General features: G+C 50.6%; 1 protein-coding gene across 1 annotated transcript in view; it reads left to right on the forward strand.

Moving 5' to 3' along the window:
* The window catches only part of RNF43 (ring finger protein 43), a 34,065-nt gene that overhangs the window by 6,804 nt on the left and 11,784 nt on the right, over positions 1–15,477 (forward strand). The window contains exon 2 of the mRNA XM_015880934.3: positions 13,477–13,599. Coding sequence (XP_015736420.2) covers positions 13,477–13,599 — 123 coding nt within the window. The remainder of the gene's footprint in view (positions 1–13,476; positions 13,600–15,477) is intronic.

The following is a 15,477-nucleotide window of genomic DNA, read 5'->3' on the forward strand; positions in this document are numbered from 1 at the left end:
TACTTTTGCCCCATGACTGGAAGTTCAGGATCGAATGAGAAACCAGGGTTGTAAATTTGGATAACTGAACAAAAGTCGAGTTGATAATGCCTCTTCTCTTACTTCTTATTGCCTGGTAATACAATTTCAGCCTTACTTGGTCATTGTTGATACAGGCCCAGTGCTCTCAGGAGCCAGCTGGGTATCGTTGATGGCAATCTTCATTCTTCCAGGGTGCTCTGTGTCCATGCTGGAAAGGAGGTTAACAGGAATGAGCTAAACCCTATGGCAGATGGCAGAGGAATGATTGCTGTGCCACTTTTAGGGCCTGCCATGGAGCCATGGTGATAACCACAGCCTTGTAGAACTGCCTGATTGGTTTAATTATCTGTCATACAGCCCTGCAGCCTGGTTTAAAGGAAGAGTGAAATGCTGAATCAAGAGTTTCATTTCTTGTGGGTTCTCCCACATCCATTTATTGTCATGTTAGATGGCACTGAGCCTCTTTCCAGGTAAAGATCTTTTTTCCTTACAGCATGGGGCAGAGCTGCTCTCCCTGCCCAGCAGAAGGAAAAGGTGGAGGTTGGTATATATATATATCCCCAGATCCAAGAGGGAAGTAGCTCTGGGTATCCCTGTTCCCTTCCTTGCTCCAGCCCTGGTGCTCTGAGTCCCTTTCCCAAACTTGTCACCAAAACTGCAGAAAACTCTCACCATTTTTGCTGGGTCATTTGCTGATGTTTTCATGAGTGAAGTGAGCTCAAGGCAAAGTCAACCGCGGGGTGAACAGCAGGGGAGATGTAGCCAGGAACAGGGGTGGAGGTGGGTATGGGAGCTGAGCTGCCGGCGTGCTGCTGCTCATTAAACACACACCAAGCAGCCTGAGCCTGCTTGCAAGTCTTCACAATCAGCTTCAGAGTGGTGAATTCAAAACAAAAATATGGTTTCATCTGCAAACGTTGTCACCCCATTCGTTTACCCTTTCCCAAGTAATTTATGAATATGCTGAAACGCTCAGCATGGGAACTTCCTGCCTTCCCCTGTAGTGAACCATGATGCAAACAATTCATTTAGCTTTTTTGCAAATATTTTTTGAGTGCATCTTCCATTCCCGACGTTATTTGTTAGCCACAGAAGCTCACTAATGGGCTTCTTTCTTCTGATGTGCTGAAAAAGGCTGCTTTGTTTGTACGTAGGCCCCTTGCATGTTTTTCCCTTTTGACCAGCCTTCTTGCCAGGACTGTGGTCCTTTCTGCTCTCACCGTTTGGATCCAAGTTCCACTTCCCAAAGGTTGCCTTCTCCTTCTGCTGTTCTCCTTTCCTTTACTGTTCACTGTTGGGCTTTGTGGTTTATGGAGGGTCCTTTTGCTGCTTCAAGGCTTTAATAAGAGATCTCAAAACAGTTCTGTGTCACCTGCAAACATTTTATCTTTTTCATTTATTTTCTAAAAGGTCTTTTTAGCTACTTCCCTCATTCTTAGAATTGTTCACAGTTGGAGGTTTTTGTTTTTCATTGTTAATTTTCTTGTCCCATCAGCATAAGTACACACATTGCAGGGCCAATCTGGGGTATTTCTGCCCTAAACCAGACCCCTGTGGCCTGTGTAGGATGGTATAACCTCCCATCCTAGATGAAATCTGTACCCTAATTTCAGAGTAGGCAATTCATTTTACCCATCTTGACCTTCAAGCTTGGATTTTGTGTCTCTAAGGTATATGTAGATACAGATACTACATACATATACCTATATATGCACACACACCTGTATATGTACAGTAAAAGATATGCATTTATTGATGCACATTGCATTCTTGCATGACAGATATCAGATTAATATCCCATTTTTAGGTTTAAGAGAAAAGCTTACACCCAGATTGCAGCCCTGAGTGCACAGTGCCTGACGCACAGAGGTGCACTGGGGACCTGGAGGAGCACTGTGCTTTTTAGCTGCTCACACAGGGGAGTGCTGAGCACTCTGTGTTGCCTTTTGAAGATGTAATGAATTGGAAAATGTTCCTTTAAGTTACTAGCCCAGAGCTAGGCACAGAGGCAGAGCCTGAGTCAGGTACAGACGAAGGCACCGATCGAATGTCTGCAGTACTTAATCTCTGCAAATGTTAATAAAAGTCTTAAGCAGGCAACATGTTTCCTCTTGTTTTGTTATGGTTGAATTTCATATGCAGACGGCATGCCACAAACCTCATTTTCCCTTGCCGTCCCTTCACACCAGCAGCAGCTTTCCCGAGCCTCAGGCACCGCAAGCTCTGACTCATTTACTTAATATTCCTCTAATGGAACTGCCCAGAGCTCTGGACCTATTCTCCTCCAAAACAATCTTTCTCCTCCCTATTTTTCCACACCCTGCGCTTTCTTCTCAGCTCCTGTCACATTCCTCATCATTTTCTCTCTGAGCCTCCTGGAGCAGACCTCACACCCTCCCTCGCTCCCATCCCTGTCCTGCCTGGCTTCTCCCAGCCCTGCCAGCCCGGCTGCGGGGATCAGCTGCTCCAGCATCTCCAGGCTGGTGTTGTGCAATGGGGGTATGGATGAACGAGGTGGCTTATGGTGGAGCCAGGAGGGTGAGGAGCAAGCAAGGGTATGTAGCGCAATGGGGCAGTGCAAAGAGAGAAGGGAAAGGACAGTTGGTTCTATGCCCTGTTCTCTGTGGTTCCACGTGGAAAGGACAGGAAAGGCAGAAATGGCTGAGATGAGCTGGTGAAGTAATCCTGGTGTGCCTGCAGAGCTGGGATGTGCAGAGCTCCAGCATGTGGGACCATCACCTGCAATAGTCTGAGTCCGGCCATTGTAACACCTCTCCAGATGTGCAGAGGAACACATTGCAGCCTGAAATTCACAGGCTGAGAGGTGATGAAGGTGCCTGAAAGCCCAGGCTGCAGCTCAGGAGTGCGGCGCAGATTCAGCTGTAATTCTGGTGTGCCTGTACAGGCAGGTCTGCTCGCCTCAAAGACAGCGATCGGATTCTCGCCCTCCGGGGGTTTCCAGCAGCGCACAGTTCAGAGGAACCCTTTTCTTTCTCCTGCTGTTCACACCCTGCAAAGAATTTTCTATCAACAAAAGAAATGGTTTTATAGTCAAGTGATGTTCAGCCCCGGTCCCTGGATGGATGTCGAGGGGGTTTTGGAGGACCGGGGGTATCTGTGAGGGCCCAAGTGACCAGGGAGTTTCATTTATCTCTGTGAGTGGAGGTGCTGCAGAGCGGTCGTGGTGCACAGCTGCTGCTGAGGCCTTTTCTCTTGGCCTTGCAGCTGGAAGAGCAGATGTCACCCTGTCATTGGGTGTATGGAACACAGCTGGCCAGAACGTGGGCTCTACCTGCTCTGAGACAGCTGCCTGCAGTATCTCCTGGAGCAGGTGCCCATCTGCCATCAGTGTTATAAATGCTTTCTGCTGGGACACACAGCTTGCTGGGCTGGAAAACCTTTTTTTTGAGTTACCCAACCATTCTTCAGGTTTTTGTAAAGCAGCTGCTGCTTCCCTTTGCCATACGAATGTTCCTGCGTGTGTTTGTGATGGTGGAGCCAGTAGCTTATAGAGGAAGATGGAAGTGTGATCTCAGAAGCTGGGCTCAGTTACCTGGGTAGTTTTCTTGGCTTCCGTGAACGTGTGTCGAGGCTGGTGAGCACGGAAATGAGTTTTTGTGCTTGGGTAAGGCAGCTTTAAATGTCAAAGTTGAAAGTACTTTTTCTTAGCAAAAAAACCCAGCAGCAAGACATTCAGAACTGGCTGAGCAGGCGACACTGAGCAGCTGGGCTGACTGCATGGCGTTTTGAAGGAGATTTTTAGGGCTTTAAAGGCAGACCCGTGTCCATGTTGCGCCTCCTTTGAGATGCAGCAGCCTTTGAGCTGTTTGTGTCAGATCTGTTTGCTTCACTTTAAAACGACCACATCCACATCAGCAGAGGGATTGCCACATCATGATCCTCTGACAGTGTCCTTTGGCACTTGATTTATAACAGCTAAATAGCAAGGGGGTCAGTGGCCAGCTGGCCACCAAAGCAGGAAACCGGATGACAACAAGAATAAATAGAGTTTCATGGAGCAGGAGAGTCTGACAGTGCTGGAGGTTGGAAGGTTGGATCAGCATCCAGAGTATCAGCTGCAGGACAGGTTCTCAGGTGGCTGCTGAGCTGTGCCAGCAGGGGTGGCACATGCATTCATGTCCCTCCCCACGCACATCCATGGGCCCTGCAGGAACAGGAGCCTCGTATTGCACACGCAGATGAGGATTTCTGCTGAGGACGGGAGGAGGGACTGATGCAGTTTTACAGAAGGGGCGTTTCTGCAGGTTTCCAAAGAATGAGAACAGCCTCCCTTGGACACAGCTCTGGGAGAAGCAGCGTTGGGGAAATCCCCAGGGTTGGAAGCTGAAGTGATGGATGAGATCGGTGAGATTCTAGAACTGGTGAATGAAGAATATCGGCCGGGCTGTCAGCCTGCACACACAGGTTAGCAGCGCTGTCAGTTGGGATGCATCAGGAGAACAGTGGGTGCTTCGCAGACATAAAGACTTGAGAACAGACCCAGGAGGAAGGCACAGGTGGGGAGAGTGGAAGGAGGGGCTGCGACACGTCCCATGTCTGTGAGATTCAGCAAGGAAGGTCACGTCCATCCTAATTTTACAACATTGGATGAGGGTTTGAATGCTCCTCCAGGAAAGGTGCCACCCCCACTGCCTCACTGCAGCCTGTCCAAGTTGACCTTAGTGGTTTCCTGCCAAAAATACCCGTGAACAATAATGACTCGTTAATGATTTATCCCTGTGTTCTCAAGTGCTGCACTGATTCCTAATGTAACAGAAACCATCAAAGCGGTGCTCTGCAGGCTTTAAGGTTTTGGCTGCAGTGGCTTTTTGTCCTTACACGATGACAGTAATGCAGATTGTATGAGGAAACGGAGAACTTGGTGGACTGGGTGGTGTGAATGCATGTTATTTGATGTATTGTAGGAGTCTTGGTGGGAAAATCAACTGAATTGCAGTGCTGGGGTCAGCTGAACTGTAATAAAGGACTGTACCTTCTAGAGCCTGGTATGAGGCAATGACCATATGTCCCTTCTATAGGGCGGGGATGGCTCTGGTAATGGGAGCTGTGAGAGCAAGCTGAGTCCTTCCCTGGGAGATGGACACGTGTCATCTTCACAGAGCAGAGGTTTGCAGGCTTACGGCACACAGGGATGGGATGCAACGTTAAAAAACCTGTTCTCTGTGCTCGGAGCATGGCTGTGTAATAAACCCTTGATCAAACATCCTGCCTTGGTGCGGGAGAACACAGGAAGATGAAAAGCAGCCGATACAGAGGCAGAATTTGTGATTGCAACAACTCCAACCCACCTCCACCCTTCAGAGCCAGGAGAAAAGGCGAGCAAGCCCAGGAACTGGAGTTTGCATGAGTCAGTTCAAGTGTAGAGGGCTGATTATCCACAACACAGTGTTGTTTTATCACCAAGGCGCCGTATCAGGAGCTCTAGGCAGTTCTAGATCCTCTTTTCCAGCAATCATTCTCTGACAGGGATTAGAGAGTCCTTATTAAAACCAACCAAACAAAGAAGCATTTCAAAGGAAGGTCTGGTGAAATTGTCGGGTGGCCTCGAGTGAAGACGGCAGTGGGTGATCTCCTACTTGGTCACATTCTGTCATGCAAGGAAGTTATTGTTCTTTCTGCCCCATTTGTCCTTGATGCCATGTCTTCCCAGCTCTGCTCTGTAGCTGTGCTGTATTCGCAGCTCTGTGCTGCTCTGAACACTGCAGCAGAGGTGCCTGAAAACGGAAATTTCTTCACTTTTTTGGCCTCAGTCTCTCGAGTGCTGGGCCAAGAGCTGTGTCAGCCTCGTCCCTAAGAACTCTATGTGGAGACGTGCCCTTTGGTGATGAATGTTGGACTCTTCAGAGGCTCCCAGCAAGCTGAAACTAAGGGGGAAAGTTATGCTTACCTACTTCAAGCTCCTTTCAACATGCCAGCCAAGCTTATTGAATGCCTGTGAAACCTTTGGTTGCTGGAATCCCCAGGATGCAAGATTGGCTACACACAGAAAGGGTGCTGATAGTCCAGGAGACGGGTTGTTGAGTTACATCCATTTGGGGTTTGACCCTGTGTGCACGTGCTGACATTTTTATTCCCACTCAGCATCTCCAATGGAATCAGTGTTGAAACCTTTCAAACTTTTCTGTTTAAACTGGTGCAGTCGTGCTGTGTGGCCTTAAAAAGAACACGAGTGTATGTTGGAAGTGAAAGTCTGCAGCTGTGCCAGGGCTGGGACCCAAACACCCCTCTATGCCTCCTGCAGCAGAAGCTGAGCTCAGCATCCCCAAGAGCCCAAAGCTGCATTCCCTGCATTCCTGTAGCTCCTTAGATGTCAGTGATGTCATCGATAGCAGGAGGGAAATGCGGATCCCAGAGGGCCAAACTCATGTCTTAGCAAGTAAGCGTAGGAGGAACCGATTTTTGCAGCGTACTGTACTGCACCAGCAAGTTTTATCCAATCAAATCACTGCAGATGGATCTGCATCTACGTTTTGTCCCTTGGCAATACCACGGCATCCAAGAGGAGTTGTACTTCTGTCCATCACCGCCATTCTCTCATGCCAGTGAAAACAACTGCATCTGAGCAACAAGACAATGGGAAGTCGAGCATGACGTGTGACCGAAGAGCAAGGCGTGTTTTCCTTCAGCTGTTCCGTGTTCTTCACCATTATCCCTGGAACCTGCTGACACTCCGTGTTTCACACGGGAGGTTGGTTCCATGTGAAGGGATCCCTTGTAAACTCCAGCCTTGCTGTCATGGACAAAGCCGTGCAAAACTTTAATGCCAGTTTTCATCCTTCTGTTTTGTTCTATCCTTTCCTTTAGATGCTGGCATACCAGCAGTGCTGCAGCCTCCTGGCAGGCAGGCCATCCACGGATGGATGCTGCTGGGGTGGCTTGCCAGATTTGAACCCCCGGCTGCACTGAATCAGCTTTTAAACAGTGCTTTGTGGAGCACAGATACCTTGAAGCCGTGGTAGCTCAGTCTGCAGATGCCCTATTGACCTGCATTAAGTAACAATTTCCATCATAAACTTTGGTGTCTGGGGGAACCGGACCAGGGACCTCAAATCAATTTGTTTTTCCTGGTTGTTTTTAGGAAGCTGCATTGACAGGAGCTTCTGGGAGGTGTGCACGGCCCAGCTCAGCTTTCTGCTGGCACCGGAGGCAGCGCCGAACCTCCTCTGGGTCTGGAGGTGTCGGGCTGGCAGTGGGATGGAGCGGTCATTGGAGCTGTGGCATTTCCTGCCTCGGAAGCAGTTCACTGTGTAGCCTCAGTGTTACTTGAATGTGGCTCTGTGTTACTCGTCTGTAATTAGAGCAGCTTGCCAGTTCTTGATTTCATCCCTTCATTTCTGCAGTATTTCCAGACCTTGTGCAGTTTGCCCCAGAGAGCTGGGGCTTGTTTTCTAAACCAAATTTAGGCAGGCCTTATACCTACACCTGCATATTTCCAACTACAAATAACAATGGAAGCGATTTTATCTAATCTCCCACCACCTGGTTTGTTCTTGTCCACACTCTTAGGCATGAGGGTGTTGAAAACACTTTTGGCAGCAGTAGCTTTGAGCTGTGTAACCACCAGCGTCAGCACAACCACCCAGGGCTATGCAGGCAGCGTGTGGGGAGCAATGTACGGGCAGCAGCAGCCTCGTGCAGGCAGGGAACAAGGGAAAGCAACCCTGGCTGTGTGCAGACCGAAGGAAGGATTGCAAAGCAGTGCAGGCAGAGCCCCCAGTGATGTCCTGCAGGAAGATCCTGCCCAAACAAGCAGTGCCCGGGGGCTGCTGGGTGCTTCTCTGTCTCCTTGTGACCTGGTGGCCGGTCCCCAGCACACCTTGCAGAGCAGAGCCGTGACTTTCTAGCTGGAGGAGCGAGTGCTGAAGGCCCCTCCTGTACGGCAGCATTTCAGTGCTGAGCTTTGGAAGGACTCCAGGCGAGCAGTGAAGGGCTCTTTGATAATATCTGACGGGCGGGTAAGAATTTTGGGCAGCGGCCAAGATACACATTGCCTGTAATCGTTAACTCAGTCTGTAAACAGTTCAAACGGCACTGAAGAGGCCGTCAGTTATTACATTAGAAGCAGCCTTTCATCTCCCCGCTCAGAAGCCAGCCGTGCAGCGCTGGCCCCTGCTGCGCTGACTGTAGCTGCAGGTCTGTAGGCAGGGCAGGCAGTGCTTGGTCATACAATGCACGCCGCTCTGAATGGCTGACCTTCAAACCTTCAGTGCTGAAGCAATAACTAAATCATTAGTTTCCTTTTGTTCTGCACCTGGCTGAGGCCAGGGATATTCAGGGGGGAGGGGATGGGATTCGGGAGTCAGACGACGTTCCTGCTCTGTTGCACAGCTCAGGACCCCCAGCAGGGCTGTCTCCTGACCCCATGCCCACCACATGCCTGCATCTCTTCCCTGGTGAGCGCAGGCTCGTGGCATGTAATGGCCAGGCAAGGCTGCCCCACTGCAGCCCCGCTGATGGTTCAGGTCCACATCAGGGCCTTCAATGTGAAGGCAACAGTCAAGGCAACAGTGCTGCTGAGCTTCATCTTCAGAAGAGCGTTGGAGGATTCCCCAGCCCATGTCAACCTGGGGAGAGCCCCTGGGCTCTTTCCAGGAGCTGCTCAGCCCTCCTGGAGATGTGAGATGCTTCAGTAGAAATAATGGTATCATCTGCCCCAAGGAGAATTTCCTTATCCATCTTTGCTCTTCTCGATCTGTTATCTCTTATCTGGAAGAGCAAGAATGCTTTCTGGCATTCACTTTCAAGGCTTTAACTTTGAAATCCACTTTAGGAACTTGCTAGTTGAGGAAGCAATATTCTCGTCTGAGTGGTAGAGTGGCCTGGGTTTGGGTGAATGTTTGCATCTGGCCCATTGCTGCAGAGCTGCTTCTGGCATCAGAGCTTTGTGCTTCATCCATCCTGACTCAGTGTGTGTCTGTGCCATCCCGGAGCTGGCCCTGAGTGAGCAGACAGCTCTGTGTGGTGATGGCACGGCTCTGTGCTTTGTGTGTGAGGATGGATGCCTGTTCAATCCGTACTGCTGGGGTTGTGCCTCTTGCTGAGGGGTGAGGCTGCTGGCTCAGGGGCAGCACTTGGGGGGGTTTTAAGCTGTGGGCTGTAAAAGGGGTCAGCGTGGTGCAAGAGGCTGTTGTGTAAGAGAGCAATGGGGAACTGGGATTGGTGGTGGCATTTTCCCCTTTAGGGTATATGGAACAGGCAGTAAACACGGGTTGGATGCACTTCACTTGGCCTTGACTCTCAGACTGTCTGTGCGTGCTCTGAGGCTGCAGGAGCATGAGCTGTTCTCCCGTGACTTGGGCCAGCTTGCCTTTACTTTCATTTAGCGGAGTGAGTCAGGGTTGACCAGAGAACCTCCCTTTGCCTTTGATATTCTAAATGGACCAGAGAGAGAGTCAGGCAGACATCACGATGAAATGTTTCCCCACGTTCCCTTGCTGTCCCGTATTGTCATTGCAGAGACCGTGCAAGAACAAGTGACACTTGCTTTCTCTGTATCAGACCTCTCTGTCTTCACTCCAGCAGAGCTGCTAAAGGACAGTGAAGTGCGTAGAAAGAGTTTTCTCCAGCACCATGGCCGTGCTTGTGCAACTAGACAGCAAAGATCCAGACTTGGTGACTCACCTCCAGCATCTAGCCCTGCAAATGGGGTAATCAAATCAACATCCCTGTTGGGGTTCAGCACTTCTCTTTGTTGCTCACCGGCTTCGCAGTGAGAACAGGAAGGAGATGCAGTTGTTGATTAGGGTCTGATTTATTGTATCCCAGACGCTGCTTTAGACAGTCTTTAGACATGCACAGCTAAGGGACCAGGCACAGGAGCATGGCAGTGGCAGCACGTAGGTCCTTTGTCTCCTCTCCCACCTCCCACCACACCTACAGGGGACGGGGATGCTGAGCTGAGCTACTCACATGCAGAGGTAGGACCGGAGTCTCTCTAAGAATAATGTGTTTGTTATCAGCGTACGTGTTTGTCTGTGACTCATATGTGGGTAAGGTGTGTTTGCTTTTATAACAGATCTTGAAACTTTATGCAGGGAAATTAAAAAGCCCCGTATCCTGATGGCTAGGCTTCATGCCCGGGAGTCATGGAAGCTGCAGTTTTTCCTCAGGCCCTTTGAAACACTCTGCAGTGCTCTTCCTTTCCAAACCAGCCATTTCCATCTTCAGTTCACTCCATCTCCCAGCCTCACCCTTTCTGGTTCTCCTACATGTTTCCAGCAGCATCCCGCAGTGCTCTTCAGCTCCAGCTCATGTATTAACCTTTTTGTAGCCTTTCCAATAGCTGTGCCTGCAAGTAGTGACAGCTACAAACTGGAGTGATGCTTGTGTAAGTGGGGCTTCTGCTGAGCTGATACAGCAGAAGGGCTCAGATAGACAGGGAAGACCCTCATCCAGGAACAAACATGTTCACAGTGTGAGCTCTTGAGGAGGTCAGGGAGGAGGATCTGATGGCTGAGGCTGTCAGGAGCATCCCTTGGGTTTGCCCTGTGCCAGGGGAGCACAGACATTGACAGACACTCAGCAAGGATGAGGATGAACCGGTGTAGACCCCAATATCCGCAGATACAGAAACGTCTGTGTTCTGCCCTCATGAGCACAAGTGCTGTGACGCCCACAGGACTGGGTGAAGCAAGTAGGTCACTGGGAGCAGTATCTCTGGACGATAAGCAGTGGCACAACAAACAGTGCCTGAGATGCTGCGTGCCCTCCAAAGGCTGCAGCTTGCCATGCCCAAGGCTCCTCGCTTATCTCCTCCCCGTTGCCAGGCTGCCTTGTTTTGTTGTGCAGCTCCCTTGCTTTTCCAACAGGGGACTTCCATGTGCTGATCCTCGCTGCACCAGCAGCCCATGCAAAGCAGCGATGGGAATGCCAAACTGGAAAAATCAGTGCACGCTTCTCACGCTTGAGTATTCCCCAAAGTCATGTGCGGGAGTGAAAGGGATGAGGCTGCTGGCATGTGTGCTGGGTCAGAGCCCTGAGTCACAGAGCTGCTTCCCGTGGGCAGCAGGAGCCTGCAGGGTGGAAGAAGCTCACCCAGCTCTCCGGCACTGACCACAGACCTCAGCTTTAATACATTATTTCTAGCCCAAATGTCTGTGGTGAAGGTACGTGTGCAGCCTGTGGTGCTGCGCTGTGCACCCACAGTGCCTGTGGCTGCAGGAGGAACGTGGGCAGCACAGAGGTGGGAGGATTCAGGTGCAGGGGCTGACATGAAGCAATGGGAAAATGCACAGCCCCCACGTGTGAAGGGAGGTTGGAGGGTGAAGACTCCACTTATGGACACCTAACACCGGTGGCGTGGGGGGGAGGCCTAAAAAGAGAGAACAAGGTGTATGAATGACCCTACCTGACAATGTGGTGTGTAAATGAGTCCCACTGAAGCTCCATCACACCAACCTTCTGCTTCTGGCAGCAATCACTGTCAGATGTGCGGTGCCCCGTGATGCTCAGAGCCATGGCTGGCAGCCTCCTGGTTGTGCAAGGCAGCCTCCATGGTTTCCTGTTGCACCGATTTGGCTAATTGCTTTTTAATCCAGACCTTTGGCATTCCCAGCATCCTGTGGGAACCAGCCGTGCCGTTTGACCGGACCGTGGGTCGGCTCCACTTCTGTTTGTTTGAAAATTCCTGCCTGATCATTTCACCTGATGGCGCTTTTGTTTGGGAAATAGTAAAGAATCGCCCTCCATTTACTTCCTCCATATTTTTTGTGATCTCACGTAGCTCTAAAATATCACATCTCTATGAGCCTAAAGAGGTCGTGTTTATTTGATCTCTCCTCGCACAGAAACATTTCCTTCTCCTTAGTGTGGAGTGAGCAGAACTCATTGTAATAATATTCTTGTAATAACTGTGTAATATTCTGTCATCTTTCATAGCTTCAACTTTGTAGAAGAACAGAAGTGGAGATATCAGTGTACTAAATTATCCAGACTTCCCCTATTCTTTCACTCGCTTTGCAGGGCCCCATAGCTTTGCAAAGCATAACTCCTTTTCCAGAAGCTCTGCTGGCTCATCCCTTCCCTTTGTGCTGCTGTTTGGCTGGGGGGACCTTGTGGTTATCGATCTGCTGTTCCCAGATCACCTTCAAGTTCTTCACGTTCAGTTTTGCATTTGTTACATCCCATTTTGCTGTGCTGGGATCCATTTGTTGATGAGTTGTATACACTGCTGCTGGGAGTTCACCAGGCCAGTCCACAATGTGCAGTAGAGAAGTGATGTGCAGTAGAGCCCTTTGACAGACACTTTCTTGTCCTGTGCTCTTTTCTAAGCCCCTTTTAGGGGGATTTTGTCACAATGTTCCAAATCAAATCAAGCCTTTTGACTCATCCCCCATGAACAAACTGTGGAGCACTCTGAATTCAGAGAACACGGAGAACACCAAGGCCAGGCACACACTTAGCTTTGCTGCTGGAGCCCTCGCTTACCAGCCTCGTCCCTGAAGGACAGATGTCTTCAAGTGGTTCTCAGAAAAGGAAAACAAATTATCTCTTTTCTATGGGCACAGCTGATTCAGTGGGAATTAAATAAACCTGAAGTGCAGCAGGATGGATTCAGATAAGTCATCAGAAACTGTGCTGCCATGCGGGGGAGAGCGCAGCCCTGGACTGGATTGCCTGGGGTGGGTGAGGAATCTCCATTTTTGGAGGTCTTGAAAACAGGTTCAGCGAGTGTGTGTGAGGAATGTTTGAGGTCTGGCTGATCCTGCCTTCAGGCAGCACAGTGGGCTCCGTGACCTCCCAGGGTCATCTTTTTTTCTGCTCTTAGAAGTGAAGCCCCCAGATGATTCACCCGGGGCATCTCCGTGGGCAGCTGTGCAGGTGGGCTCCTGCTGCTCCTGCTGCTCCTGCTGCTCCTGCTGCTCCTGCTGCTCCTGCGCAGCGTGGGGCAGGTCGGTGTGCAGGCAGCAGGGCTGCTGGGAAAGGCTGCAAGAAGTTAGAAAGACAAGTTTGGTATTTTTGGAGGGCTGGTGTGGGTGGAAATGATAGAGGAGAAGGAGCTGCCACAGGGTAAGGAAAGGAGGGAAAAAGGGCAGCAAGTGTGTAGGGATGTGGGGGAAGCTCTGCATCCTGCTGAGCGGGTGGCAAGGAGAAACAGAGTGACAAAACCAGAGGGTTCACAAACCAGACTGACTGGATTTTGCCCCTTCTCTGCTAGATTTGAGAGGATTCCTGGGAGGAGAAATGACTTCTTGGTTTGGCGGTGGGTCCCCCTTCTCCTGGGCTGTCGTCCTGGTGAATCAAACCTTTGATTTGCACCTTGTGGCGTTCAGAGCCTCACTGACACTCAGACATTGCTGTGGGATGGAGAGGTGCCCACTGGGTGCCCTGCACCCTCTGTGCAGGTCATTGAGGCACAGATTTTGCAGTGGGCTTCAGCCACCCATCGCTGTGCTGAGACTCAAGACCTGAGCTTCCTTTGCTTCTGTCCCGCAGTCCCACCCGCTGTCCCTGTGCAACACCAGTGAGGATGAACACACGGAGTCGGGATTCATCACCATTGTGAAGCTCGAGCAGCCGGATCGGGATCCCAACCCGTGCCTGTCGCTGGCTAACAAGGTATGTGCAGAAATGCCCCCAATGGCACCAGCTCAGGAAATGATGCGATGCAGGAAAGAGCAACGGTGCAAAATACTTCACCGGGTGAGGCACGTGAGGGATCAGCACTGATCAGCACAGACAAAAGCAAACCAGACAGACTAGAAATGGGACGTGACTGCTGGGTTCCCATCTATCTGCCTTCCAAAGGAATGGGAGATCTCAGAGGTCTTTGGGCTGGGTCTCTGTGAGACGGTGCCTCCATGAATGGCAGTTACTGTGTCAAAAGTTGAGGTCACTGGTACAGTTCTCTGGTAATAAGGAAGCCAGGTGGGAATGAGGGCCATTTTAAGCCTTCAAATCTTTGTGCCTATGATAAAGTTGAGCGGATAGAGGCTAACATTAGCTTTCTCTTCAGGGGCTGAGTCTGTGTCCTTTCATTGTCCCTGTACAAAGCACTGTGTTATTTTCCATAAGCTCTGCACAAGCACGAAGAGCCTTGTTTAGCTCTTTGCTTTGTCTGGATTGCATTCGGGTGGTGCAGCCTCGCTGTCTGCTTTCTGTGCATGGTGACGTTCTGCTGGGGACGGGCTCCTTTCCTGTCCTTGGCTGCAGAGCTTGGGCACAATTTGTACCAGGCAGCCATTTCTCACAGTGTTTGTTTCATGGAGGCTGTGGTGACAAAAGCAAGGAGAGGGGAGCGATGCTGAGACGACCCCTGTGATGGATTTTACAGCTCGAGGCTGCTTTCCCACAGCCAGACAGGCAACCAGGTGGCAATGTCCATCCCTTTCTGCACTGGTGGTGCCGGCTGCCATCCTGCCTGCAGGAACTCCAGGGGGTGCTCACAGCTCTCTCCCTCACACAGTACCACCAAATACAGGCAGATGTTCTCCAGCTGGCTGTGTCCCTGGGCCCTGCTTTGGATCCATGCCCTGACTCCTTCACCCCCTGCAACTGCCATCCTTCTGCACTGGGGTTTGTCTATATCATCCTCCTGACTCCTCTGCCTCACTTCTTCCCTCCAGCACTACACAGATCTGTCCCCAAAGCGTTGGCTGGCATTTCTCTGTGAGAGCACAAGGGCAGCTGTGGGCTGTGGCTGGTGCTAGGACAGGAGCCCTGCTCCCTTGGCGTGCATTGCCTGTGACGGAGCTCTGCATGTTGAATTGCAGTGCTATATCAATGCTGATAAAAATAGCCATGTGCAAAGTGTTATCATAACCTCTCCTGCAGCTGTCACCCAGCCAAGCAGTGCACACAGACAGCACTTTTAAGCCCAGCATGAGAATGACTCCATCAGCCGCCCGATGCACTTTTCTGCTTCTGTTCTCTGAGATGCCAGCCCTGTTTCAACAGCAGAGCTGACTTTGGTGGGAAGGTGTCTGATCCGCCTGGGTAGAAGCAGCTGTGGAGGAAACATGGAGTCAATTCCAATCGATTTATTTCTATTCCTGCTGCACTGTTTGCGGTGCTGTGGTGTAGCTTTTCCCCATGTGAAACATTGATTCCAAGTCTGGTTGTCAGGCTGCTGAAATCTCCTAAACCAACTTGAGAATACTTCCAGTCCTCAAAGGGGGAGAAGAGCTGAAGAGGGCTGACACAAAGGCAGCACCCAGCCAGCAGGCTGCGGGTAGACCAGACACAAGTTGCTTCTCTGCAAAAGGAGTCTGAAATACGGTGTGAGAGATCACCTGCCCAGTCTCAGTCGTTTGTTTCCCCATCATCGGTGTCTTTAGCAGGATAAAATCTTTGTAGGGCTCTTCACTGTTCATCAAAGCTTGACTGGTTCCCATGGGTGGAATTTGCTTCTAGAAAGTCCTGTTTGCTCCTTGGTGCTGGCAGATGCCAAAGCTCTCCTGATCCCAAGCAGGACCCCAACCTCTGATCTCTGCCCTG

Source organism: Coturnix japonica, chromosome 22, assembly GCF_054131305.1.
Source record: "Coturnix japonica strain WE chromosome 22, WE-NBRP24, whole genome shotgun sequence".
Taxonomy (NCBI): domain Eukaryota; kingdom Metazoa; phylum Chordata; class Aves; order Galliformes; family Phasianidae; genus Coturnix; species Coturnix japonica.